Here is a 25,225-nt window from a genome sequence, read left to right as displayed (position 1 = left end):
AACAGAAATTTATAGCTATTTTTACTTGTGTAAAATGACCTTCTATGTGAAGCTTGTATGGTTAAATTTAAATTAAATGACATGCCTTGAATAGATAATTGGCTTTTAATTAACATTTCTAAATTCAATTACCGTTATGTATTCCTATTTTAAGAGTAAACATCCACTTTATTTATGCAAACTTGACATTAGGTACCCTATTTGTGTTTCTGTCTGTATTAGGTACTTCTTAGGAAGAAAGTTTAGTGATGAAATTAAGTATGTTTAACTTTTCATTTTAGAAAATTATATTTCTGATTTAACTTGTATTTGAGAATCTCAAACACATAAAATAAAGGAAATTGTGATATTACTTATCAGACTGTGCACTTCTCTAGGGCAGGGATCTTCCTGAATCATCTTCTTTGTACCCTTAACTCAGTGCCTGGTACATGGTTGGTGTTCAATAAGTTTGTTAAATTTGCCATACTATGAAACCATGACAATTTGGGTCATAATTTTTCATTGTAACCAGCTGGCCTTGATAATGAGACTTGAGTAAACCCTTCACCAGCTAAATAAATAAATCCCTGCTGCTCTTCACTCTGGGACACATTATATAGAGTTGCCCACATGAGAAGCAGCTCTGTCACACATAAACATGTGTCATTTGGAGGGTCTTCTTCAGAGCTTTCTGTTGGAGGCTCATGTTTGAAACCATTGCTTCTCTGCCTGTGGCATCTGAATCAAATGATGTGACTCGGGGGAGTAGCATTCCTGAAGCCTGGCATTGTTCTGCATTTCAGCTGCTGTGGAGGATGAGGTCACCTTTATGAGGTTTCCCCAGGCCTCCTCAGGACCCCACTTTAGTATCATTTTTATCTTGTCATGACTTCCTCTGTTTAAAACCCCTCAGTGGCTTTGACCTGCCTTTATTTTCCTGAATCCAGTGGACAGTTCTCAGTCCTCATCTTACTTCACATATTAGCAGCATTTGAGAAAGTTGACACCTCCTTCTTATATTTTCCTCACTCACAACCAAGATGTCCATACTCCTAGTTTTCTTCCCATTTCACGGTTCTTCTTTCTTAGCCTCCTTTTGTGGTTCTTCCTCTTTTCCCCAACTCGAATTAATGTTGCAGCGTCCCTGGACTCAGTCGTTGGCACTCTACACTTACTCCCTTGGTTATCAGCTTCCAGCTCATGGATTTAAATGCCATCTCTATCTTACTCTAGCTTACGTTTCCAGCTCAGACTTCTCTCCTAGACTCTAGACTTCTTGAGTATCATCTTACTTACTTGACATTTCTACGCTTGGACAACTGAAATACAATATGTCCAAAGCCTCACTTCTGGTCTTTACTCCTCGAAATTCCTCCTCCTGCAGGCTGCCCCATTTTTGCTGTTAGCAACTTATCTTTTCAGTTGCTTAGAAAAAAGCTTTTAAATCAGCTTTGATTTTTCTTTCTCTTCATTCAGTCTATCTGGAAGGTCTTGTTGGCACTATGTTTAAAATAGGTTGAGAGTCTGATCACTTCTTGGTACCTCCAGTGCTACTGGTCAAAGCCACCAGTATCTCATGCTTGGATTATTGTAGTAACCTAATTGGTCTCCCAGTTTCTGACTTGGCCTCTCTGTTACAGTCTGTTGTCAAATTAGCAGCCAGAGTAATACTTTTAAATTGTAAGAAACACATAAGTAATGTTGCTCCTCCACTAAAAATGTCCCATCTCTCTCAGATTAAAACTCAAAAACCTATAGGACTCTGCAGTATCTGGTGCCCTTCTTAGTTCTGACCTATTTCCTATTACTCTTTCTCTTGTTCATGCTGTTGCAACCATAAAGGTCCCATTGCTGTTTTGAAACATAGTCCAGTGCCCTATCACCTTGGCACCCATGCACAGACTGTACCCTCTACCTAGAGCATTTTCCCCCCGGAATAGACATTCAGTAAATCTTTGTCGAATAAATGAATGAATGTACGAGGGGTTTACCGTTGATTTTAGGATGACTTATATTCTTCACATGGTCTTCAAGACCCCACTTAATTGGGTTCCTCTCTACTTTGCCAAACCCATTTCCTGCTGCATTTCCTCTTCTGTCTCTTCTATCAGCCCATTAAGCCCTTTTTAGGTTGATCCAATCTACTCCATCCTTTTCCATCGTAGAATGGAGTACTCCCTCTGCCAGCAACGTTTGTTCCTCTCTCCTACACCCATCCCACTTGCCCAGTCAGTTCCTGTGTATTCATCCCAGCTGAGTTTCAATGCTTGTCCTTCAAGAAAAGCTTCACTAATCATCCTCTTCTCCTGCAAGGACCCAGGGTTATATGCTTTCATAGCACCCTGACCTTCTTCTTCATGGAGCTAGAATATAAATTCTAAAAGGGCAGAGACCATGTATGTCTTATTTACTGCAAAAACTTCAACATTGAGTCTTGTACTTAGTAGGTGCTCAGTAATCTTTGTTGCATGGTAGACCTAATTTAATCCATGTAAATAATCCTATGAGTTGTAAATCCAAACTATTAACCCAGTTTTACAGATGAAAAGTAAAAGGGCCCACACAGGTTTTCTAATTTGCTCAAGGGATATGGAATAGCCCATGATGAACGGATAACTAATTCCTGTTTTGCGTGTTGAAGTGGGAGAAAAAAAGTAGGTAGTTTGTTTCTGACAGACAACAGATTATAAAACTGTAAAAAGCGGCATATTTCAGGAAGAAACTAAATTTTTATGAATTTTATGTACTTGATGGACATTTTTGACTAACAGAATTTCCACATTCAACATTACTTAGAGAGAGTGATTTTAAATATAATGTAGACATGAATAGTCAGCTTAAATATACTAAGCCACTGGAAAAAAATGTTACTATAGAATTTATTTAGCATCTGACACACAGGATCAGTCTGTGTCAAATGTTATTAAAGTACTTTTTTTTGTCAGATCACCACCATATGGTATCGTCATATTTCTTTTAATCTTATAAGTGAAGCTTTTTGGAAACTGGGGCTTCTATATGTGAGAAAGTTGAATTACAAAACTTTCTTTTTTTGAGGGTAGAACTCTTTTATATCTAAAAACGCTCATATAAAAATGCCCTATGTGTGTAACTCTTTGTGTTTGAAGAGAACAGTGCTGATTCAGTGAGATTTGTGACATAAATTAGGGACCTTTTTTAAAGACTGATTTCACTTATCCTGCTGTTCTCTCAGCTCTATTTACAGAGGCCATTGTGCAATGGAAAAATACTGTTGGGCCAATCAATGCAAGATGCAAGAGAGATTGTTTGGGGATGGTTCATTTAAGTTGGCCTCATTTTGGTATCTCACTTTGCTTTGGTAGACCAGAGCTCTGCTTGCCTCACTGGCTTTTCCCATAAGTATGGTAAAGTCAGATTTCTAGAGAATTTTCTAGGATCAAGGCCTGTGATCTCTTATTTCTGTTACATTGCTTACACTACTGATGGCCCTCTGGAGAGTACTAAGCAGAAGCTTAGTACTTTTAAATAAAGGTTATCCCTGTATGTTTGATAAAAATGTTACGCATATTTGATCAAATATGTTTATTGTTTAGAAAGTAAATCTGGGATAAAACATAGGAACTGTTATAAGTTGTTCAGGAATGTTGCAAAATGGGAATCATATACCAGAAGTTCTTTATATAGACTATCCAAAAATGTGTTGTTACTTTAAAATCCCTTAATTTGTTAAGCGTGCTAAGTTGAAATAATATAAAATAGCATGAGTTTTAGACTAGTTGCCTTTTTTTGTCTTTAATCCACGTGTTGGTCTGTACTATTGGCTTTGCAGGAGAGGTTCACAGATAAATCAAGACATCTCCATTTTCTACCCAAAGTCCCACAGCAGGAAAATATGTTTGTAAATTGCATGTTTTAGGAAGTGTCATACTAAAAACATCTGTTAAGAGCACCATAATTGAGAGATCAAGCAAAAGTTCAAAACCTAAGAGGAAAGGCATTAAGTGAACAGATCTGGAGAGGTAATATAAAATCAATTGATTTTTTAAGCAGTTGTAGAATTCAGCTGTCAAAAATGCTGTAGGGACTGGTTTCTCTGCAAATATTTTTAATCCAGATGAAGCTAGTAATAGGGAATAAAAGCTATCAGTTCTCAGTGAACATTAAATTAATTAAATATATGTTAATTAACAAAAGGTATAAATGAAAATATGTTCCTCTATTCATCTCATTGTGGACACATTTAAAACCATATGAATTAGCTATGGCTCATCAAACCTTCAGTTGTAGTTGTCATAATTAGAATTGTTTTCTTGATCTATTGTTTTTTATTAAGTTATTTAGTACAGTTAAAACTGCCAGTGAGGCCAGGCACAGTGGCTCACGCCTGTAATCCCAGCACTTTGGGAGGCTGAGGCGGGCAGATCACGAGGTGAGGAGATCGAGACCATCCTGGCTAACACGATGAAACCCCATCTCTACTAAAAATACAAAAAATTAGCCAGGTGAGGTGGCGGGCGCCTGTACTCCCAGCTACTCGGGAGGCTGAGGCAGGAGAATGGCGTGAACCCTGGGGGGCGGAGCCTGCAGTGAGCTGAGATCGCACCACTGCACTCCAGCCTGGGCGACAGCGAGGCTCTGTCTCAAAAAAAAAAAAAAAAAAAAAAAAACTGCCGGTGAATAAAAATAATTGCCACATACTTTTATGGCTGCCTTGAAGGGAATTTATAGTTCAATTTTATATGTCTCTGTTGAATGCAGTTCTATGTGTACATTCTCTTGCAACCTAATAAAAATAATAAATAAAAACTTATTATTTTTAAAATTTTAATAAAAATTTCATGAAGGCCACAGATGGGGCTTTAAAAGACAACATTTGTCGTGAGTTTGATTTTATTTTCATCAATTTTTTTTGCTTTCGTAATGAGGTTGTAACTCATAGGTAGCGCTATGTGCAGTTCTGTGTATTACTGAAATGCTAAAAGCTTCAGCTTGTTGATGGTTTGTGATTGTGTTTGTTTATATGCACATATAAATGCTTCGAACATTTGAATGTATATTTCCTCCTCTCATTCTAGTTGGATTGATCCAGAGGTTTCTTGTACTTCAGATTTATGTACCCCTGGGACAAGACTTCTCCACTGAATTGCTGTAAGATATATAGAACTTCTTTGAATGTTTTATGTGTATTAGACATTTGATCAATTGAAGCAGTACCAACAATCATTAATTGCAAGTAGCAGTTTTTCCATTAAAGAGCAGTGACTTATATCAAGTCAACATCAAGTAATTAAACTAATTTAATCGTATTTCTTAGATATCACTATAGCCTGGCATTTCCCTAGGAAAAGAAAGCAAATTCATCTGTTTGAGAAAATATCAAAGGATTATTATTCTGACAATAAATGACCTATAACTTGAAGAAATATATAATCCAAAAGTTTGAGACTTTGGTTTGAATGAAGGATGATGTTATGTTTTGTACGGTCTGCTGTTCAAAACTATGGTTGGTCTAAAATTGAAATATCTTATTTTAATAATATTTACTTTGTCTAGAAGTATTACTCCTTCCTATTTATGTATAGAGAGCTAGCAATATATTTGTTTTAAATGGAGATTGTTTAGTAAAAATGAAAATATACAACCTTTACTCAGTTGAGCTATCTATTATGTGAGATGTTATTGAGAATGAAAATAACATTTGATTGGTACACTTGCATAGGATTGAGTATTGTTTAAGATTTTATTAATAAATTTATATACTTTAAATTAACCATTACATTTAAGGTATGCTATTTTCTCATTTTTCTTTGTAATTAATAGCTGTCCAAGGTCTGAGCTTAGGTTTTTATTTTCCATGCCAGAATAAATGATTTTTCTTATTAAGGAAGATGATTCTATACTGCTTTTACTAAGTAAAAGATGATTTTTTTTCAGTGAAGCAATCAAACACACAATATTTATTAATCAAGTTCACCATCTTATATGGGGTTTGTTCATGGCACCCCAAAACAGTTACAACATGAAAGATCACTATCATAGTGATCACTATCATAGGTCACCCTAACAGATAAATAATACTGAAAAAGTTTGAAATATTGCAGGAATTACAGAAATGTGACCTACAGACACAAAGTGAGCACATGCTGTTATAAAAATGGCACTGACTTTATTATTTTGAAAGGATGAAAGTAATCACATATTCCTAATTTTCTAAACAATTCATGTCTTGCATATTGGTTTATCAGACAACTTACTGCTGAGTTTAAGAGACTGCCAAACAATGCTAAGATTAGAAAGTGCTGGAAAATTAGTTTGTGGAATGAACTCACTGCAATAATATAAGTAGTAGAAACATGCCAAGGACCATCTTTGTTAGAAATAAACTTATTTCTCTATGCAGAAGACTTATTAATCATATCTCAGGATGTTTAATAGTGTAAACAAATTAAAAACTTCAGCTTGTGATCCAAGGTCATTTTCAAATTGGAAATGACCTTGGCCTGCCCCAAGAGGGCTAATGATGTAAAAATAAGTAGGGCCGGGTCCTCTAGGGAACTCAGTGCAGGTCAGCGAGGCTCTTTTGGTGAATGCACCAATCTGCTCTGCCTCCATAGGCCTTTGTGTAGCCAGACTCCCTGGGAAAGGTGGGCTGTCTGCTGTTGCCTGGCACGAATGTAAGAATTTTCTTTTTCAATTTCCTTTTCTATTTTTCTTAGATTTATACTCATGCACAAGGAAAAGCTTATAAGACACTAAAAATGTCACAATGGTAAATTTTCCTTTCCTAAACAGAAACAGAATTGAACAGCAATGATTTTTCTTTATAAAAATTGTCTTTTAAAGTTAAATATTAATTTAAAATATATTAACATTTGAAGAATAGCATTTTAACGATTACCTACATACCTACTCCTTTTTTTTTTTTTTTTTTTTAAAGAACATTCGAAGTTCCCTATGTGTTCATTTCTTCCCTCCCTACTTAAAGGTAATCATTACACGGACGTGGGGTTTTTATTTGCTTGTTCTTACTCACTGTGTTGCCGTATTTTTTCTTCTAAACAATATGTTGTTTAATTTTGTATGTTTTTGGCCTTTATATAAAGATAATCATACCGTATACATTCTTTTGTAACTTCATCGCTTCTACTATAAGTCATTATTTTTAACTCTCTCCGAATAGTCCATTGTATGAATATGCCACAATTTATTCATTCTACTGTTGGTAAACATTTGGGCTGTTTTCATTTTTTTCTATTATGAATAGTGTCACTACACTATGAATATTACTACACATGTATTTTGGTGTATATGTGCAAGAGTTTCTGTAGGTACGTGCCTAGGAGTGGAATTGCATGCCTTCAAATCCACTAAGTAATTAATGCCAAATTGCTTTTTCAAAGCGACTATACTGATTTCTACTGCCACGAGAAGTGTACAAGTGTTCTAGTGGCTCATGCTAACATTTAATATTGTCAGAATTTTTAATTTTTGCAAGCTTTACAGATGTGAAATGTCATCTTACTGTGAGCATCTTTTATCTTTTTATACTTTTGGCTACTTCTGCCTCCTCTTTGTGAAATGCTTGCTCAAGTCTTCTGTCCATTCTCTATTGGATTGTGTGTGTTTCTCTGGTGATTTATAGGGTCTTTGTATATTCTGGGTACAATTTTGGGGGGTCACTTTTAGGGTGTAACAAATCACTTCTCCCAGAGTGTGGTTTACTTATTTATTCTCTTAATGGTTTTTTGTTTTGTTTTGTTTTTAAACAGAAGTTTTTAACTTTAATACACTGGAGTTAAATTTATCACTTTTTCTTTATGGTTAGTACTTTCTGTGCTATGTCTAGTAAATCTTTCACTCCTTTGAGATCATAAAGATATTCTTCAATTTTGTCTTTTTAAAGTTTCATACTTTTGCTTTTAATATAACTCCTAATCCACAGGAATTTTTTGTTTATGTGCGTAAAAGGGATGTATAATAAATAATCTAATTCCAAAAGAAAAAAAAAATGGCACTGATAGATTTCTTGACACAGGGTTGCTACAAACCTTCAATTTGTAACAAACATAATATCTGCAAAGTGCAATAAAGCAAAGCTCAGTAAAACAAGGTATGCCTGTGGCTATGTAAGACAACTTTCCATTCCATCTAGGTAGTTCTGCATCACTCTTTTGGATGTTACACAATTTCAATCCATTGGCCAAGCTGGTCTATTTTCACACTTCATGGTTTTCCACGCTCATATTTCTTCACATTCTTCTTTTTGCTTGGGACAGGATTATTATTATTATTATTATTATACTTTAAGTTATGGGATACATGTGCAGAACGTGCAGGTTTGTTACATAGGTATACATGTGCCATGGTGGTTTGCTGCACCCATCAACCCATCATCTACAGTATTATTGGCATTTTTCCTAATACTATCCCTCCCCTAACCCCCCAGCCGCTGATAGGCCCTAATGTGTGGTGTTCCCCTCCCTGTGTCCATGTGTTCTCATTGTTCACCTCTTACTTATGAGTGAGAACATGTGGTGTTTGGCTTTCTGTTCCTGTGTTAGTTTGCTGAGAGTGATGGTTTCTAGCTTCATCCATGTCCCTGCAAAGGACATGAACTCAGCCTCTTTTATAGCAGTATAGTATTCCATGGTGCATATGTGCTACATTTTCTTTATCCAATCTATCATTGACAGGCATTTGGATTGGTTCCAAGTCTTTGCGGTTGTGAACAGTGCCACAGTAAACATACGTGTGCATGTGTCTTTATAGTGGAATGATTTATAATCCTTTGGGTATATACCAGGTAATGAGATTTCTGGGTCAAATGGTATTTCTGGTTCTAGATTCTTGAGGAATCACCACACTTATTCCACAGTGGTTTAATTTAGACTCCCACCAACAGTGTAAAAGTGTTCCTATTTGTCCACATCCTCTCCAGCATCTGTTGTTTCCTGACTTTTTAATGATTGCCATTCTAACTGGCATGAGATGGTATCTCATTGTGGTTTTGATTTGCATTTCTCTCAAGACCAGTGATGATGAGCTTTTTTTCGCATATTTGTTGGCCAATAAATGTCTTCTGTTGAGAAGCGTCTGTTCATATCCTTTGCCCAGTTATTGGTGGAGTTGTTTGTTTTTTTATTGTAAATTGGTTTAAGTTCCTGGTAGATTCTGGATATTAGCCCTTTGTCAGATGGGTAGATTGCAAAAATTTTCTCCCATTCTGTAGGTTGCCTGTTCACTCTGATGGTAGCTTCTTTTGCTGTGCAGAAGCTTTTTAGTTTAATTAGATCCCATTTGTCAATTTTGGCTTTTGTTGCCATGCTTTTGGTGTTTTAGTCATGAAGTCTTTGCCCATGCCTATGTCCTGAATGGTATTGCCTCGGTTTTCTTCTAGGATTTGTATGGTTTTAGGTTTTACATTTAAGTCTTTAATCTATCTTGAGTTAATTTTTGTATAAGGTGTAAGGAAGGGGTCCAGTTTCAGTATTCTGCATTTGGCTATCCAGTTTTCCCAACTCCATTTATTAAATAGAGAATCCTTTCCCCATTTCTTGTTTTTGTCAGGTTTGTCAAAGATCAGCTGGTTGTGGATGTGTAGCATCATTTCTGAGGCTTCTGTTCTGTTCCATTGGTCTATATATCTGTTTTGGTACCAGTACCATGCTGTTTTGGTTACTATAGCATTGTGGTATAGGTAGAAGTCAGGTAGCATGATGCCTCCAGCTTTGTTCTTTTTGCTTATGATTGTTTTGGCTGTATGGGCTCTTTTTTGGTTCCATATGAAATTTAAAGTAGTTTTTTCTAATTCTGTGAAGAAAGTCAATGGTAGCTTGATGGGAATGACATTGAATCTATAAATTACCTTGGGCAGTATGGCCATTTTCACGATATTGATTCTTCCTATCCATGAAAATGGGATGTTTTTTCCGTTTGTTTGTGTCCTCTCTTATTTTCTTGAGCAGTGGTTTATAGTTCTCCTTGAAGAGGTCCTTCACATCCCTTGTAAGTTTTATTCCTAGGTATTTTAGTCTCTTTGTAGCAATTGTGAATGGGAATTCACTCATGATTTGGCTCTCTGTTTGTCTATTATTGGTGTATAGGAGTGCTTATGATTTTTGCAGATTGATTTTGTATCCTGAGACTTTGTTGAAGTTGGTTATCCGCTTAAGTTTTTGGGCTGAGACGATGGGGTTTTCTAAATATGCAATCATGTCATCTACAAACAGAGACAATTTGACTTCCTCTCTCCCTATTTGAATACCCTTTATTTCTTTCTCTTGATTGCTCTGGCCAGAACTACCAATATTGTGTTGAATAAGAGTGATGAGAGGGCATCCTTATCTTATGCCAGTTTTCAAAAGGAATGCTTCCAGCTTTTGACCATTCAGTATGATATTGGCTGTGGGTTTGTCATAAATACCTCTTGTTTTGAGATACATTCCATCAATACCTAGTTTATGGAGAACTTTTAGCATGAAGGGATATTGAATTTTATCGAAGGCCTTTTCTGCATCTGTTGAGATCATGAGGTATTTGTCATTGGTTTTGTTTATGTGATGGATTATGTTGATTGATTTGCATATGTTGAACCAGCCTTGCATCCCAGGGATGAAGCCAACTTGATTGTGGTGGATAAGCTTTTTGCATCGATGTTAATCAGGGATATTGGCCTGAAATTTTCTCTTTTTTGTTGTGTCTCTGTCAGGTTTTGGTGTCAAGATGATGCTGACCTCATAAAATGAGTTAGGGAGGAGTCCCTCTTTTTCTGTTGTTTGGAATAGTTTCAGAAGAACTGGTACCAGCTCCTCTTTGCACCTCTGGTAGAATTTGGCTGTGAATCTATCTGGTTCTGGGCTTTCTTTGGTTGGTAGGGTATTAATTACTGCCTCAATTTCAGGAATTGTTATTAGTCTACTCAGGGATTCAACTTCTTCCTGGTTTAGTCTTGGGAGGTTGTATGTGTCCAGGAATTTATCCATTTCTTCTAGATTTTCTAGTTGTTTTATTGCATAGAAGTGTTTATAGTATTCTCTGATGGTAGTTTGTTTTTCTATGGGATCAGTGGTGAAATCCCCTTTATCCTTTTTTATTGTGTCTATTTGATTCTTCTCTCTTTTCTTCTTTAGTAGTCTAGCTAGTGGTCTATCTATTTTGTTAAACTTTTCAAAAAACTAGCTCCTGGAGTCATTGATTTTTTGAAGGGCTCTTCGTGTCTCTACCTCCTTCAGTTCTGCTCTGATCTTAGTTATTTCTTGCCTTCTGCTAGCTTTTGAATTTGTTTGCTCTTGCTGCTCTAGTTCTTTTAATTGTGATGTTAGGGTGTCGATTTTAGATCTTTCCCGCTTTCTGATGTGGGCATTTAGTGCTGTAAATTTACTTCTAAACACTGCTTTAGCTGTGTTTCAGAGATTCTGGTATGTTGTGTCTTTGTTCTCATTGGTTTCAAAGAACTCATTTATTTCTGCCTTGATTTTGTTATTTACCCAGTAGTCATTCAAGAGCAGGTTGTTCAGTTTCCATGTAGTTGTGGGGTTTTGAGTGAGTTTCTTAATCCTGAATTCTAATTTGATTGCACTGTGGTCTAAGAGACTGTGTTATGATTTCCATTCTTTTGCATTTACTGAGGAATGTTTTACTTCCTATTATGTGGTTGATATTAGAATAAGTGCAATGTGGTACTGAGAAGAATGTATATTCTGTTGATTTGAGGTGGCGAGTTCTATAGATGTCTATTAGGTCTGCTTGGTCCAGAGCTGAGTTCAAGTCCTAAATATCCTTGTTAATTTTCTGTCTCATTCATCTGTCTATATTGACAGTGGGGTGTTAAAGTCTCCCACTATTATTGTGTGGAGTCTAAGTCTCTTTGTTGGTCTCTAAGAACTTGCTTTATGAATCTGAGTACTCCTGTATTGGGTGTATATATATTTGGGGTAGTTAGCTCTTCTTGTTGCGTTTATCCCTTTGCCATTATGTAATGCCCTTCTTTGTCTTTTTTGATCTTTGATGGTTTAAAGTCTGTTTTATCAGAGACTAGGATTGCAACCCCTGCTTTTGTTTTCTTTCCATTTACTTGGTAAATATTCCTCCATCCCTTTATTTTGAGCCTATGTGTGTCTTTGCATGGAAGATGAATCTCCTGAATACAGCATACTGATGGTTCTTGACTCTATCCAATTTGCCAGACTGTGTCTTAATTAGGGGCATTTGGCTTGTTTACATTTAAGGTTAATATTGTTATGTGTGAATTTGATCCTGTCATTATGATGCTAGCTGGTTATTTTGCCCCTTAGTTGATGCAATTTCTTCATAGTGTCAATGATCTTTATAATTTGGTATGTTTTTGCAGTGGCTGGTACCAGTTTATCCTTTTAATATTTAGTGCTTCCTTGAGGAGCTCTTGTAAGGCAGGCCTTGTGGTGACAAAATCTCTTAGCATTTGCTTGTCTGTAGAGGATTTTATTTCTCCTTTGCTTTGAAGCTTAGTTTGACTGGATATGAAATTCTGGGTTGAAAAGTCTTTAAGAATGTTGAATATTGGCCCCCATTCTCTTCTGGCTTATAGAGTTTCTGCAGAGAGATCCATTGTTAGTCTGATGGGCCTCCCTTTGTGGGTAATCTAACCTTTCTCTCTGGCTGCCCTTAACACTTTTTCCTTCATTTCAGCCTGGAGAATCTGACAATTATGTGTCTTGGGGTTGCTCTTCTCGAGGAATATCTTTGTGGTGTTCTCTGTATTTCCTGAATTTGAATGTTGGCCTGTTTTGCTAGGTTGGGGAAGTTCTCCTGGTTAATATCCTGAAGAGTGTTTTCCAACTTGATTCCATTCTCCCCATCACTTTCAGGTATACCAATCAAACATAGGTTTGGTATTTTCACATAGTCTCATATTTTTGGAGGCTCTTTTCGTTCATTTTCATTCTTTTTTCTCTAATCTTGTCTTCACACTTTATTTCCTTAAGTTGATATTCAATCTCTGATATCCTTTCTTTTGCTTGAATGATTTGGCTGTTGATAGTTGTGTATGCTTCACGAAATTCTTGTGCTGTGTTTTTCAGCTCCATCAGGTCATTTATGTTCTTCTCTAAACTGGTTATTCTAGTTAGCAATTCCTCCAACCTTTTTTCAAGGTTCTTAGCTTCCTTGCATTGGGTTAGAAACGTGCTCCTTTAGCTCAGAGGAGTTTGTTATTACCCACCTTCTCAAGCTTACTTCTGTCAATTCATCAAAGTCATTCTCCATCCAGTTTTATTCCCTTGCTGGCAAGGAGTTGTGATTCTTTGGAGGAGAAGAGGCATTCTGGTTTTTGGAATTTTCAGCCCTTTGCGCTAGTTTTTCCTCATCTTTGTGGATTTATCTACCTTTGGTCTTTGATGTTGGTGAACTTCGGATGGGTTTTTGTGTGGACATCCTTTTTGTTGATGTTGATACTATTCCTTTCTGCTTGTTAGTTTTTCTTCTAACAGTCAGGCCCCTCTGCTGCAGGTCTGCTGGAGTTTGCTGGTGGTGCACTTCAGACCCTGTTTGCCTAGGTATCACCAGTGGAGGCTGCAGAACAGCAAAGATTGCTGCCTGTTCCTTTCTCTGGGAGCTTCATCCCAGAGGGGCACCTGCCAGATGCCAGCTAGAGCTCTCCTGTATGAGGTGTCTGTTGACCCCTGCTGGGAGGTGTCTCCTAGTCAGGAGGTATGGGAGTCAGGGACCCACTTGAGGAGGCAGTCTGTCCCTTAGCAGAGCTCAAGCGCTGTGCTGGGAGATCCACTGCTCTTATCAGAGCCAGCAGGCAGGAATGTTTAAGTCTGCTGAAGCTGTGCCCACAGCCGCCCCTTCTCCCAGGTGCTCCATCCCAGGAAGATGGGAGTTTTATCTATAAGTGCCTGACTGGGGCTGCTGCCTTTCTTTTGGAGATGCCCTGCCCGGAGAGGAGGAATCTAGAGAGGCAGTCCGGCTACAGAAGCTTTGCCTAGCTGCAGTGGTCTCTGCCTAATTCAAATTTCCAGGTGGCTTTGTTTTCACTGTGAGGGGAAACTGCCTACTCAAGCCTCAGTAATGGTGGATGCCCCTCCCCGCACCAAGCTCGAGTGTTCCAGATTGACTTTAGACTGCCGTGCTGGCAGCAAGAATTTCGAGCCAGTGGATCTTAGCTTGCTGGACTCTGTGAGGGTGGGATCCGCTGAGCTAGACCACTTGGCTTCCTGGCTTCAGCCCTCTTTCCCGGGGAGTGAATTGTTCTGTCTCACTGGCGTTCCAGGTGCCACTGGGGTATGAAAAAAAACTCCTGCAGCTATCTCGGTGTTTGCCCAAATGGCTGCCCAGTTTTGTGCCTGAAACCTAGGGCCCTGGTAGTGTAGGCACCCAAGGAAATCTCCTGGTCTGCAGGTTGTGAAGACCGTGGGAAAAGTGTAGTATCTGTGCTGGAATGCATTGTTCCCCATGGCTTAGTCCCTCACCACTTCCCTTGGCTAGGGGAAGGAGTTCCCCTAACCCTTGTGCTTTCCGGGTGAGGTAACACCCACCCTGCTTTGGCTCGCCCTCCTTGGGCTACACCCATTGTACAACCAGTCTCAATGAGATGAGCCGGGTACCTCAGTTGCAAATGCAGAAATTACCTGCCTTCTGGGTTGATCTCGCTGGGAGCTGCAGACCAGAGCTGTTCCTATTCAGCCATATTGCCAGCCACCTCGTAAAAGATGATTTTATACTACTTTTACTAAGTAAGTTTGGTACAAACTAAGAAGAAGAGCTTTCTTAATAAAATGAGATTAACATAAATTTGAGGTTATTCATTTCTTTTAGTTTATATGAATTTAGATATTAATGATTTGTTTATATATTGTTAACATGAATTTTAGCTATCAATATACAATCTTGTCTTCTTGGGTGATAAAAGATAGAACAATTTATACCTTTGTTTTATTCAATCTTAAATCTAAGTAAACTTTTTACTAAAATCTTCTTTCATCATCTGCCATGGCCACTAGGTTTCTTTAAAATAGCTCTTAGAGGAACAGGACTGAAGCATTGTTCGATGCACTCACGTATCACTTTCTGGTTCTACAGAAAAAGCACTTTCAAGACTCCAAAGGCTTGCTAAAGGTGGAGGGGATCACACAAAACTTTATTTTCAGTGTAGGGAAAAGTGGTTCCTGCCAAATGGAAGAAGGTAAATTATATTTTATTTTTAAGCTCCTTAACAACCCATAGAATCCCATATAGGCCCAGTTATTCTTCTTATCTCCCTATCAGAAGCAGTGGTGAGGGTGCTGGTAGGTGGCCTTTTGATCAAAATTGTACAAGACACTTGGCTGAACCTTAGAACAGAATCTTTTGCCAATGAGCCCTCTTTTTCTATGCAAAATTAAGCTTCATTTGTGCCCCCAAACACTAGAGCTTATTACTTTAGCCAGAGCAATAGACTGTCTTAACTAATTTTAAAAAACTTAAAGCTGGCTGGGCATGGTGGCTCAAGCCTGTAATCCCAGCACTTTGGGAGGCCAAGGCAGATGGATCACGAGGTCAGGAGATCGAGACCATCCTGGCTAACACAGTGAAACCCCGTCTTTACTAAAAATACAAAAATTAGCCAGATGTGGTGGCGGGCACCTGTAGTGCCAGCTACTTGGGAGGCTGAGGCAGGAGAATGGCGTGAACCCGGGAGGCGGAGCTTGCAGTGAGCCAAGATCGCTCCACTGCACTCCAGCCTGGGTGACAGAGTGAGACTCCATCTCAAAAATAAATAAATAAATAAATAAATAAATAAATAAATAAATAACTTAAAGCTTTAATTATTGAGAAATCAATGTATCTTACGTTTAACTTAGTCCTAGCCTGAGAGCAGTTGATATCTAAGTAAACCTGACGACTTATTTGTTACCCTATTACTGATGCTCTTGACCTATTTAAGGATAGGAAAACATTTCGAGGGGTATTGGGGATAATGACTATATTTTAAATTCAGTTGACTATAGAAGTGGATTACCTTGTTATCATATCTACATGGACAAACATTTGGATTTTCCAAATGGTTTCAGTTTTATAGTTTTAACAAAATAAATATCTTATGGATTAAAGACCAAAATTATTAAATAACATGGGGAAGACATTCTCCTGACCTCAGGAATTTATCAGATTGTGAGACAATATGCTAACTCTCTATTTGAATTTGTTGCTGATAGACAATCAAAATATAGTGCTGTTTTAGGAAGTAATGACAGAGATCATGTTTTTACAAGAAGGAAAGTGGAATAACAAGTATGGATTGTCTTTCTGTGCATTGCTGCACTGCTTTTTTTCCCCCTTAAATGAAAGGGCTTTCTTTCAGCACCCTCAGTGTTTTACTATGTTTCTGGCAGCATAGCTCTAGGCTATTTTAAATAATACATTTCTCTAACAAGCTTGGAAAGTCACATAACAGAAAGGTATCTGGCTTCTAAAATTTTTCATTGTCAGAATGGGAGAGGCATTTTGTTTCACAAAGATACGTTTATACATCAAGAAGTTTTTGTAAGTGAAGTCTTGCCAGCTGGTTTACAGATTTAGTCATCATTTCCTCAGCATCTTTCTGGGTCTCCCATGCCCACTGGATGATTATGCATATGGGGTAGTTGGGGCTTGATAACCAGCAACAGCTCTGCTTGAGGAATTACTCATTCATTCAGTCGATAGGTGATTGAATTCCTCTTATTGTCAGGCATTGTGTTAGGCATGGGGGATTTGATATACCTCGAATTTGTATACTTCTCCCCACGCTTGCTACTACCCTGCTAGTCCTAAACCACCATCACATTTGCCTGCCCTACTCTTAGAGCTTCCCAGTGGACTTCCAGCTTCTTCTCTTGTCCTCTTTCATTCTAGTCTCCAGACTGCAGTAGACTGGTCTTTCTAAAAACCAACTGAAGTTCCCATCGAACTGAGGATAAACTCCCAATTCACAATACTCTTGGGTGTTCTGGTCTCACCTCTCCCTTCTCATCTCATAGCACTCACTCTGCTGGGAGCTCACAATTTGGCTGCCAGCCTGCTTCTTTACTTCCTCACGCACCAGGTGAAGTCTCTTCTTAGGGTCCTGTGCACAGTGGTTTCCGTCCCCATCTCTTTGCCTGGCTAACTCCTCTTCAGCCTCCTCATCTCAGCTTAAGTGTCCCTTTTTCAGAAAGCCCTTTTATGATTTTCCCCCAACTAAATGAGGTTCATCTCTTCTGCTTTTTCTAGTACCCCTTTCTTTTCCTTCATTACAACTGTAACAGTTTATAATTATTATATGTTTGTTTAATTATCTGTCTTTTTGGGTGGACTTCAAGTTTCATGAAGACGTGGAGCCTATTCTATTCAGCTTGATATCCCAGCGCCCAGCACAAGGCATGACACATAATAGCCTCTGAAATACGGACGTACGGGCAGAAGGATGGGTGGACTAATGAATGAAGGGAGAAGCAGCACCCAGTTTCTGTCCTCAGAGATTACTCTGTGAGTGAAAGATCCATTTAAAAGGAAATTTAATTACATCTTGATGAATGTTATGATAACATAACAGCAAGATCTGTGGGGAACATATGAAGTATTAGGGGGAAGTAAGATTATAGGCTGGGAACTGGACAGATCTGTAGGCAAATTCTGCTTTACCTCTGTGGGACTTTGGTCAAATTACTTAACCTGCCTCCCCTATAGGGTGAGAGTAATAATACTTACCTCACAGGTCTGTCATAAGCATTAAATGAGAAAACTAATGTAAAGTAATAATAATGGCTAACATTAAGCACTTATGACATATCAGCATTGTTCTAAGCACTTTGTTTTAGCTCAATTAATCCTCAGAATTAGCCTGGATGGTAGGCATAATTATTACCTCTGTTTTATTATTTGAGGGAACCGAAACCCAGAAAGAATAAGGAACTTGCCAGCTACTAACTCTTAGAGCCAAGATTCAAACATATAGCCTAAATCTAGAATCTACGCTCTGTACCCCCTTGCCACACTACCTTACTTGTAAATATTGTTATTTTTCTATTTGACTATACTATATGCATAAGTAGTAGATATGTAGTAAATATTTTATTTGAATTTTAATAAAAGTTGAAAGAGCTAAGCCTTTTATATCTTCTCAAGGGGCTTCTCATAAGACAGTTTTGTCTGTAGAGTTTCAGGAAGGAAAGGTCTTTTTTTCATGCTGAGATATTTCTATCTTTACCTTTATAAGAGCTAAATGCCTGCGAATTAAAGGAAGGACTTTAATTTTATTAAAGTCCTTTTAGCATTTTGCATCCCAAATGTGATAAATTCATTTTAGACTTTTTTAAATGAAAACCAAGAAACAACTTTACCTCTTCTTTATTGATTCCTCTTTTTTCTTTAAGATCAAAAATTGTATTATTCAGGATCATACGCCTGTGGATAAGGTTGTTTCAGAACTTCATGACCTGACCAGCAATTATCTAAGCACATTACATTTTGCATGTGGAGCAAAGGGAGTGTTTACCATACGAACACATAGAATGGTGAGCAGTGAAGTAACAGAATTCTCTCATTTTCAGGGTCGAGGTGTCAACCCACAAAAGACTTCCTTGCTTTTTACAAAAATCATCTTGACTTGCTTATTTCATAATATGAGTTGCAGTTTTCCAAAATATTTTAGTGTAACTGTGTCTTAACGGTTTCACTCGAAGGTAAAACAGCAGGTTTCAAAATTTATTTTATTTTTGGTACCTTCCAAACTGCATCATCAAGGCATTGGGAGGCCTGTGGCTTCCCTGTGTGGTTTGCTAGGTGTTTCAGAGACCCGGGGCAGACATCTAGTGCACAGGAGGAGCACTATGAACCTGAGCTCTTAGAAAAGAACCAACTGCATCTTGAAATAGAAATTCGTTTTCCTCTATTTGATGCTGCCAATCACACTAAATAAATGATTTGGGGATATTACATTTTTGACAGGAATTGTATTCATTTTCTGAATATTGTTGAGCTGCGTTAATTCCTTTTTCTATCCTGATTTTGTCATCATCTCAATGAATTTTGATAGACATTTTGTACTGTTGTGCCTCTAGTGAGCTGACATTATTTTTCTCATTTTCACGCAGCTCAGCAAGTGCTTTTTCAATAAATGGGTTGAAAACACTGAGACCCTCTGGTGTGCATCATGTGTTGTTTGGAGAGGTTAGGGTTCTTAGCCCTTGGGTCGTGGAGAATGTTATTGCTATGTACAGGCTTTCACATGTTGAGCCCTTAGCTGTTTGAAGTACTACTTGCATTTGGAATCTGATAAAGGTTGAAAGCAAAAGTTAAATTCTTTAAAAAAGAAAAAAAACCCTAAAAGTGTACCTCATCCTTACAAATTTTAGCTGATCTTTTGTGATCCTTGCGTAGCAGTATTCTGAATTTGAAATTGTATCTGAATGGAGTTTGATGATTTTAACCTGGAATTCAATACAGAATTTATGATGCTCATTCCAGAGTTTTTGTCTTTTCCTTTTGCTCTGCTTCCTAGTTGTGTGACTGTGGACTCAACACTTTAATTTGGTGTTTCCATTTCCTCACAGTAAATGGTAATGCGAACTCTTTTATTTTAATGGCTGGAGTTAATTGAAGACATTGATCTTTTTCTAAGAATTTTAGGGAGTTTAGGTCCATGTAGACCTCAAAGCTTCCTTTTTCATTTCTATAATATGGAAAATCGGACATGCTTCCAAACAAAGCTTTAGCCTCAAGCCAATTTAATGGAAGTTACTCTTATGTTAGTTTTTCCGTACTGTTACTAGTGAGCGAGACAAAGAGGTCAGAAAATAAATCTAATAGAAGTTTCAGAGTCTTCTACCCTATTGAATTTTGCTCCTACCTTTCCTTCTTCAATGACGTTAGAGACAGTAGGCTCCCTTGAAACTTTAAGTAAAGTGAATATGGCCTCACAGCTGCAGACCTGATTTTTTCATATGTCATCGGTCTTCCTCAGCCTCTTTAAAGCCACTGGATTTGAGAGAATACCTAAATTTGATATCTTTAGGTCACGATGACATTAGTGAGAGCTTTTGAGATTGTATCCATGTAACTACGCACAACTCTTCCTGTGGAAAATTTGCTTTCTTATCTTTTTGGTCGTTCAGTGCCTTCCTTTAAAGAAAATAGTGGTTGCTTTGTAGCTTTTTAAGTTATTTGTAAAAGAGATGTTAACCAAATGCAAAGAATTATGTTACCCAGTGAAATCTTTTATGTCACCAAGGGAATACATCTCTAAACTATGTGTTGAGAACTAAACAACAATGGCCAGTAGTAGCTCTTTTTTAAACTAGAAGTATTGTACACTAAAGTGGTAATAACATTTTATTAATATTTTGAATGCATCTCATGGCTAATTTCAATTTCTATTTTTTCTTTTTAAAAAATCAGTATTTAAATCTCATTATTTTAATTATGTCAAATTAAATGTACTTGCATAATCAGTATATTTTGTTACACGCATTAGTGAAGAGAGCACTTTAAGATACTTTGCATACTGACTTTCTTAATATATTAAATTTGCATGCCTTAAAATAGGTTTTATGTGGAAGTTTTTGATAACATATGTGGTAGGTATATAAATCAGATGCATATCCTTTATCTATTAAACATACGTTTATGAGAAGTTTTTTTCCTGTTTCTTAGTTTGGTTCATTTTACTTTTCTAAATTATTTTGACAATATTCTTTAAACAAACTAGATGCATGTTCAAAGCTAAAAGAGAAGAAAAAATGCACGTATACAAATATTTGGAAGTATTTTTACTATGTAAAACAAAATAATAGAAGGCCATACATTTGTTAAACCACTGTGCAGTTAAATGATTGCCATATCAATTATCAGGGCACAAGTCAGGGTCCTGTGATGGGTCAGATTATAGACTTGGGAGTCACTGGCTCTACCACTTATTAGCATGGTGACCTGGGACAAGTTTCTGAACGCCTTTGTATGTCAAAGCCTCGTCTGTACAATGGGGCTGATATTATATGTGTTTTTTGGGTAGTTAAGAGGGTTAAATTCAATAATGCCAAATTCTAATTGCACAGTATATTTTAATTTATAATTTTTATATTCTTTAAATGTAGATAAGAGTACATTGCTATTTAATTTTTAAATTGTTCTGAAACATTTCGAGACAAATTGGGCATGTCTGCTTTCCTTGTGAAATTTTCATGCTACTTGTCCCTAAAGACAGATGGAAACGCAGCTTTTCCTTGGGAGCCTGCTTGACTATTGACTTATGCAGGTTCTCTATCTGGAAAGAAATGACTGACATAAACATGAAGAAAAAAGTGATTGCTGTTGTTTTGGTATGGATGCTGGTTATTTATTTAAAAGACAACTGCAAGAAGTCCTGGCATCAGAGTTCTGGTATGAAGGGAGTTACAGGTGACCAGATCAAAGTAGAACCATAGATAGAAAGGTTCAACTGTGAAGAAGCAGGACCTGGGAAAAACAGATATAACAGACTTCCAATGAATTAAGGCTTAATAAACAGGGCTTTCCCGTTTTCCACTGCCCCTGTTTGCCTTCACTAACAGTGATAATTGAAGACAATTCACAGCAAATCACAGATCCTCCAAATGCACTCCCTTTTTTGATATGGCAGTGCCAGGTAGATATGTTTCTTTGATCCCATGATATGTAGCTCACTTTTTTTTTTCTTTGGTCAAGAGAAATGTCTCCTCTGGTTTGGTTCTTCTTCCCTTTCACTGTATTTCATTTGTATTCTGGTAGTTAATTAAATTTATTGTTAGCAATTCAAGTATATCATGGAATCTTATAAAGTCATTTGGCTTTGATAAGTCGGCTAGTTATAAATACAAGAAGAATTCCCCTTTGGGAAGGGCTGGTGTCTCTAGGGTTCCTGATTTCTGTGTTTTTTTTTTTTTTCTCATAAATTGTGAAGTTTCTGATTTGGATGTAAAAATATCTCAGACTCTTTGGATTCATAGAAATGACTGATAGAATGGCATACATGTAGTAAATTACAAATATATCTTACAATAGCACTTACACATGTCTGTTATGGCATTTATTACATAATGGTCTTATTATTTAGACATCTCAACAGCCAACTCTCCACCTCCAAATAGACCATGAGATCTTGAGGGGCCAGAGCAATTAGATCCCAATGAGCCTGCTGTTGAACTTTCCATTTCTAAGCCCCATTTGTAAAAGACATTGCCCAGATTTTACAATAGACATCAGTAGATTTCATTGGACTTTAGATTGGTTACAGTATAGTACCTGCCATGGTAGTACATGATCAGTAAATGGTAATTTCCTTCTTTCAGTAGTTTTCTAATTCTTTGCATTATTAGACACCCTTTAATTTGGCTTCAGTTTGTTCTGTGGTATACTTCTTTTGGGAGACAGAATGAAGATATGGGTGGCCTAAAATTGGCAAGGTAGTAATACACTTAGAATTTCCATTCATAGAAAAGGAGTTTTGGAGCTAGCTGGAGTTAGATATTTAAAAATCATCCAATCCATTGGTTTTTAGACACTTCTAAATCCCCTCTGTTACTTCAAACAAAAGAATTCATCCTCCCTTTTTTCAGTCTTATGTGTATTTTGGGATGAAAATGTTTGTATGTTTTATGTAAATAGAGGATGCCATTGCTCCCTCATAAGGTTGAAATCCACTGATATGGTTCAACCTTCTTTTTAAAATTGGGTAATAATACATAGTCGAATAAAGCTGATGTTACAGTTTTCAACCACATTTAAATTCTGTGTTTCGAGGTACTCTAACATTTGTTTTTACTTTTTAAATGATCAGTATTTGAATTTTAAGTTTTAGATTTTGGTCTTAGCCTGGGTCCGTAGGAAAAAAATCAGGATTTCCTGCAGCCCAAGCTTCTTTATCCAGTTGCCCCACAAAGTTGGTGGTCACTGGCACCCGAGGCTTCTGGATCTGATCTCAGGCACCTCTCTCTCCATAATTCATTCCACTCCTCCTCCTTGCCATAGCCACCTTGGTTGCTGAGCACCTTACAAGCTCTCAGCCTTTGGCTCAAGTTTTTCATCCAACCTAATCCCATCTCTCCACTTTTTGAACCCTAATCGTTCTTTAAGGTCAAACTCAAATGCGTTATCTTTCATAAATACTTCCCATATCCTGCAGTTGTAGGAACGTCTCTGCTTCCTTGGTGTTCTCGTAATTGTGTACGTGATTACTTTGAGGGCAGGGACTACATCTTGTCATCAGTGTAATCCCTGCAGCACTTAGAAGAATTCTCTGTGCATGATTGGTCCTCAGTAGTGCTTGTTATACTGTGTTGTACTGAAATGTGTTGATACACTGTCGGTGTTGTTCTTTGATTAGAAAAAGACAGGAAAACAAACAAACAACAACAACAACAACAAAAGAGAGTAGAAAGCAGGTGAACAGGACTAAGAAAGTGTTCTGCTTTCCTTTTCTCAACTGTTAGTTCCTGGAAGACTAATGACTGGGCCTTAACTTAACCTTTTAATTTGCTCTGCCATGTATGAAGTGCATTTCTCTCCACCACACCTCTACTGGCAGGATGGTAACTATATTAAAGAATGCGTAAAGGCAGGAGAATTTAGGTAATGAATGAATCTTCTTGAAATGGTCATGTGGGTAGAAATCTATTCAAGTAAATGTTTTCAAGGCCATACTAAAGCTGTGGAACACCACAGTTGACTCTTAGATAAAAACTCTTGAGTTTGAGTATAAGCCTATAATAGAACTCCCCAAGGACAACTTTAATAAAACCAAGTCATCTGCCCTTGTTTATTAGAACACATTAGTGATCTTCGTTTTATGTCATTTCTTATTAAAAAGATATTATAATAAACTATTTCAAACAATGACAGTGATGTGAAATTCTCAGTATAGTAGGTGGTTGGTTGCATTTATTAGCAGTAGGTAGGATCAACTTTTCTGTTCCATGTACATAGACATTACCATTCTCATTTTTCTAAGGTTAAATGCCATTGATCTATAACTTGGAAAGTAAACTATCTCTTAGCATTATTTAAAACCATATATGATTATTGATATGCTACAAACAATGATTTGAAATAAATATACAAATTCACTGTATTTAGACACTAATGTGTTAGCATAAACTTTTAAAAAGCTTTAGCAGCTCAATTCTCTATTATAGAGCATCTACAAATCTTATCCAATTCCCTGGTTTTTTTTTTTAGGAAAAATCCTGAAGCCCAGAAAAGGGGTGTGACATCTCTCAGGATGCAGTTTCTTAGTGGCAAAACTGGGACTAAAGCTCTGGACTTCTGACTCTCTAGCCTCTAGTCTTTATATCTTCCCTGCCTTTTAGTGCTTGAGTTGCAAAAAGGTGAACATGTATTATGATTTCATAATCATGGTTTCTGACACTTTTAAAAAATGAATTTATTTCTGCAAATACTTTGGACTCTCAAATGCAGAAGGTCAATTCTGTTATGATACCTCAGGTTTCTACTTCTCTCTCATTCCTCCCCTTCAAAAATCAACAGAAATAAGTCAGATTCTTTGCTTGGGTCGGGATTAGCAAGGCAAAAAACAAAGCAACTTATTTTAATGATCATTTGATTGTTAAGGTCAGAAATCTGTTTACATTATTTCAAGTAAAAAGATATGTACTCGAAGAACATGGAGAGATCTTAAGGAACCCAACTGCAAAAATTGGTCCAGCCCTCGTGGGAGGTGAGAGTTGTCAACAGGTCTCTCTCTCTCTCTGTCTCTTCCCCGCAGCTACTCTCATCTCTCATTTTGTTTGTAAGTCTGCTGCTCAGTTCTTCTGTTTCGTTCTGCATACCAGCTTTTTCTGATTGCTTGCCATTGTGCATATGGACAATAATGGCTGTCAGTACATCACTGTATCTCATCATTGTGTGACCAGGTTCAATCTGTGTATCTGCTGGTTCAGAGATTTGAAATAATAATCAGGATTGGTCCTTGGCCAATCATTGGCTTTAAGCTAAGTGCTCTAAAGCTGGTTTCAATTTTAGAAGTTGTAAGCTGGAGGAGATTCCCTAAGAAGGCAGTGTAGGCAGGGTGGGCAGATGGACTGATACACCCACTCCACTGCTCTTTAATTGTAGACAGTCACGTTAGAACTTATTTTTCTCTCAGTCACCTGCCAGTGACTTCTACAGATATTCCTGAGCCCCTCTAGTGGCATTCATGGGGAAATGGTTACTGAAATTTTTCATTATAGTCAGATCTATTATATTTTGATGCCACTCTTGTCCTAGGTCATGTACTTTATTTACCTGGAATCCTAAGGTTATCTTAATG

The 25,225-nt window shown here is 37.3% G+C and overlaps 1 protein-coding gene across 7 annotated transcripts in view; it reads left to right on the top strand.

The window, feature by feature from the left end:
* Positions 1-25,225, top strand: part of CFAP20DC (CFAP20 domain containing) — a 303,292-nt gene that overhangs the window by 5,653 nt on the left and 272,414 nt on the right. For all 7 annotated transcript variants that reach the window (XR_009213033.1, XR_009213034.1, XM_058437106.1 and 4 more), the window contains exon 4: positions 5,040-5,112. Coding sequence is in view for 5 of the 7 variants with exons in the window: in XM_058437106.1 (XP_058293089.1) it covers positions 5,040-5,112 (73 nt within the window). In the remaining 2 variants the exon portion in view is untranslated. The remainder of the gene's footprint in view (positions 1-5,039; positions 5,113-25,225) is intronic.

This window comes from Hylobates moloch, unplaced genomic scaffold, assembly GCF_009828535.3.
Source record: "Hylobates moloch isolate HMO894 unplaced genomic scaffold, HMol_V3 SCAFFOLD_4, whole genome shotgun sequence".
Lineage (NCBI taxonomy): Eukaryota > Metazoa > Chordata > Mammalia > Primates > Hylobatidae > Hylobates > Hylobates moloch.
The sequence above is the reverse complement of the archived record's forward strand: the minus strand, read 5'-3'. Positions and strand labels throughout refer to the sequence as shown.